At 34.3% G+C, this 3,557-nt stretch overlaps 1 protein-coding gene across 2 annotated transcripts in view; it reads left to right on the top strand.

Moving 5' to 3' along the window:
- LOC107613330 (NADP-specific glutamate dehydrogenase) overlaps positions 1-3,313 on the top strand; it is a 6,011-nt gene extending 2,698 nt beyond the window's left edge. For both annotated transcript variants that reach the window (XM_016315280.2, XM_016315281.2), the window contains exons 5-16: positions 120-206; positions 297-356; positions 443-529; positions 637-708; positions 1,150-1,205; positions 1,516-1,601; positions 1,802-1,892; positions 2,004-2,161; positions 2,266-2,357; positions 2,459-2,539; positions 2,743-2,816; positions 2,908-3,313. In XM_016315280.2, the coding sequence (XP_016170766.1) occupies positions 120-206; positions 297-356; positions 443-529; positions 637-708; positions 1,150-1,205; positions 1,516-1,601; positions 1,802-1,892; positions 2,004-2,161; positions 2,266-2,357; positions 2,459-2,539; positions 2,743-2,816; positions 2,908-2,983 (1,020 nt within the window). In that variant the 3' untranslated portion in view covers positions 2,984-3,313. The remainder of the gene's footprint in view (positions 1-119; positions 207-296; positions 357-442; positions 530-636; positions 709-1,149; positions 1,206-1,515; positions 1,602-1,801; positions 1,893-2,003; positions 2,162-2,265; positions 2,358-2,458; positions 2,540-2,742; positions 2,817-2,907) is intronic.

Raw genomic sequence — 3,557 nt, 5'->3', positions numbered from 1 at the left:
ATTGGTTTGTTATTAAAAAATGCTGAGGTTCAATTATCAAAAGAGATAAAAGTCTAGACTCTGAGCTGCTTATCTGTTGAGCCACTTTCTAAACAACATAGCTACTCCCTTCGTTGCAGACTTTAAAAAATGCATTATCGCCTTACAAATTGGGAGGAGCAGCAGGTGGAAGTGATTTTGATCCAAAAGGAAAAAGTGATAATGAGGTGACTTTCCTACCTATTCCCCTGCCCCTTCCTCTTTTTTTCCCTCAACTACTTGTATAATTTCTTAGTGTAACTTAAATAAGTTGGCAGATCATGCGATTTTGTCAAAGTTTCATGAGTGAGATGTATCGGTACTTGGGTCCTGACAAGGTAATTGAAAATATATAAGATCCTTTATACTATTTAATTTTGAAGCCTCGTCTGCATCTTATTTTGTTGTAACGGTTGCTTGCTAGGACCTTCCATCAGAGGAGATTGGCGTTGGTACTAGAGAAATGGGATATCTTTTTGGACAATATAGACGTCTAGCTGGTCATTTTCAAGTAATGTAAACATTAATCTTTGAGCTGATAGATGTTTTCCTTCATGGTCTAAAGCAAAGCTAAGTAACTTTATATGTATTTTTCATATGTATGTGCTACTTATGCAGGGAAGTTTTACAGGACCAAGGATATTTTGGTCTGGAGCCAGTCTTCGAACTGAAGCTACTGGTTATGGCCTGGTAATATTTGCTTGACTATGTATAATATGTAACTGCCCTTACCTGTTTTTCTTACATATTATCTTGAAAAGTTATTGAAATTTCTAGATGCCCTTTCTGTAAAGGTCCCAAGCTCCTGTTCACAAGTAATACTTGTGTGTCTCGAGTGCATTGTTGATTGTGCTCACAACCAATAATATAATAGCATTTTATATAAAAGTGTGTTATTGGCCGAGTATATCCATGGGATGCATCACAAGCATCCAAGTTTTTCTCCCAGTGCATGGATTTTTCTTTTTATTAGGAACTGATTATCAGCAATTCCCGTAACTTCTATTTGCCAACTCACCATTTGGCACCATGACTTATTGCCTATTATTGACTTTGAATATTATCCTAAAAGCCTTATATGGATGTATTGTTTCAAATTCTTAAATATAACAAGCTGACAACCCACTGCAGGTTTTCTTTGCACAGCTCATACTTGCCGATATGAATAAAGAACTCAAAGGATTAAGGTTGCCACTTAATTTAGATGTTTTATAAAGATTGCTGTTGTCGGCTCATGTATCATTTGTGCTACCTTCTAACGTTATTTCTAGCTATTAAGATTCTAGTGGTTCAAAGAATGAAGACTTCGAATTTAATACTCCCTTTATATTATAAACTAGAATGTTCCCAGTTGCATGTATATCAATTTCATTTACTAATTGTTTGTCTGCTATTTCAACCAATTATATACTAGTAAATTTTTCGCTAATTAGATTCGTTTTACATGTTCATGATTCTTGCATTTGGGGATACTCTTCTTTCTTCTATTTTTGTTAGATGTGTTGTGAGTGGTTCTGGAAAGATTGCAATGCACGTTTTGGAGAAACTGATTGCTTATGGTGCCCTTCCTATCACAGTCTCAGGTAATTTTGATTTGCTATGAGTTACAAATATAGGAATCCTACAGCATGATGTTATTTTGCATTTTTCATGTCAGGTTTTATCTTTCATATTCATCATGAGATTAAGATTAGAAGTACTCATCAAAATTGTTAGGATTGAGTTCCCTTATGTTACCTGATCTTTTGATGCCATATGCAATGTTCTGAAAAATCATTTTCAGATTCAAGGGGATATTTGGTTGATGAAGAAGGATTTGACTACATGAAAATAGCATTATTGAGAGACATCAAAGCTCAACAAAGAAGTTTGAGGTTTGTCTCCTGTCATTTATGTTGTATTTTCTTTAAAAAAATAAATTTCCCCAGCATAGGCATATATAATATTGGGTGCTTGCTCATAAGTCATAACATTGGCTTATGTAGAGACTATTCAAAGACCTATGCTCGGTCCAAATATTATGACGAAGCAAAACCCTGGAATGAAAGGTGTGATGTTGCATTTGCTTGTGCTTCGCAGAATGAAATTGAACAATCTGATGCCATTAATTTGGTTAATGCAGGTTGTCGTCTACTAGTCGAAGGTATTTTTTTTTATTTAAGGGTGCAATATGTCTTTGCTCTTTGGGTATATTTTCTCTCTCTCATAAATACTAATGGTGACTTCCATATATTATTTGAATGCTAGGTTCCAACATGCCCTGTACTCCTGAGGCAGCTGACTTCCTAAAGAAAGCTAGTGTTCTCATTGCTCCTGCAATGGCTGCTGGCACTGGAGGGGTACGATGTTTGCTATATTCAGAGTGCTATGTTTTGCTCATATTATTGTAGATTCTAGATTGGCATGTTGACATGTTGATGACCTTTCTCCTTGCTTACAGGTTGTGGCTGGAGAGCTTGAACTGAATCATGAATGCAGTTTGATGCACTGGTCGCCAGAGGATTTCGAATCTAAATTGCAGGTATTCTAAATATTTCCCTTTGCTGAAAATATATTACCTATACAAATCACTCATCCTTTATTTCGTTATGTCGAGAATTTATGCTAGATGAAATTTTGACAATTGTGGAAATTGTGAACTAGTTTTACTTTTTATTTCATACTTTGGTAAGCACTAGTTGCATAATGATCTATGATAACTTTCTTTTTGTGTGGATTTGATAGGAAGCAATGAAGCAGACTTATCAGAGGTCCATGAAAGCAGCAGCTGATTTTGGTTATCAAAAAGAAAATCCAGAGTAAGTGGTTTCTCCAGAAATGCCTTCCTTTTCAGAATTGATTAGCATAGAAACCTCTATGAAGATCTGTATGAATGGTTTTGTTTGTCAGGGCTTTGGTACATGGAGCAGTGATCTCATCCTTTCTGACCATTGCTCAAGCTATGACTGATCAAGGTTGTGTATAGAAGAAACAATTGAATGCCACCGCCATGAAGCTTCAGCACAGCAAGTGAAGTAACCAATTTGCAGGCTGATGAGAGAGCATGTTGTCTTGTAAAATATTTAATGTAACAATTCACAAGTTTTTCAAGATAAAAATTATTTAATTAATTGGTGTAGGCTAATTCAATCCAGCTACATGTTTGTTTTTAACTCATAACAGTAAACAAGTATTTGGGGTGTTGAAATTAGGAATAAAAAGCTGAATTAAAAGTTAAAACCACTCTACAAAACGACATCCATAATGCGTTTTATTAATTTCATTCTTGTTGATTTAAATAATTGTAAAACCACTGTATAAAATCCCTGTAGATAACGAAATACATGTGTAATTTTGTTTCGTCTCGTACTATCTATTGACAGAAAAATATACATGTCTACTATTTATTATCGTAGAAGATCTAATTGGTATTTTTTTTTCCTTCAAAATTAATTAGTTCGAGGTTAAAATCTTCGAGGATCTAATTGTCACTTTATTAGTCACCAAAAAAAATAATTGTCACTTTATTTATTAGTTTAAATTAAATAGTATTTAATTCT

This window comes from Arachis ipaensis, chromosome B08 (genome assembly GCF_000816755.2).
Source record: "Arachis ipaensis cultivar K30076 chromosome B08, Araip1.1, whole genome shotgun sequence".
Classification (NCBI taxonomy): Eukaryota; Viridiplantae; Streptophyta; class Magnoliopsida; order Fabales; family Fabaceae; genus Arachis; species Arachis ipaensis.
The sequence above is the reverse complement of the archived record's forward strand: the minus strand, read 5'-3'. Positions and strand labels throughout refer to the sequence as shown.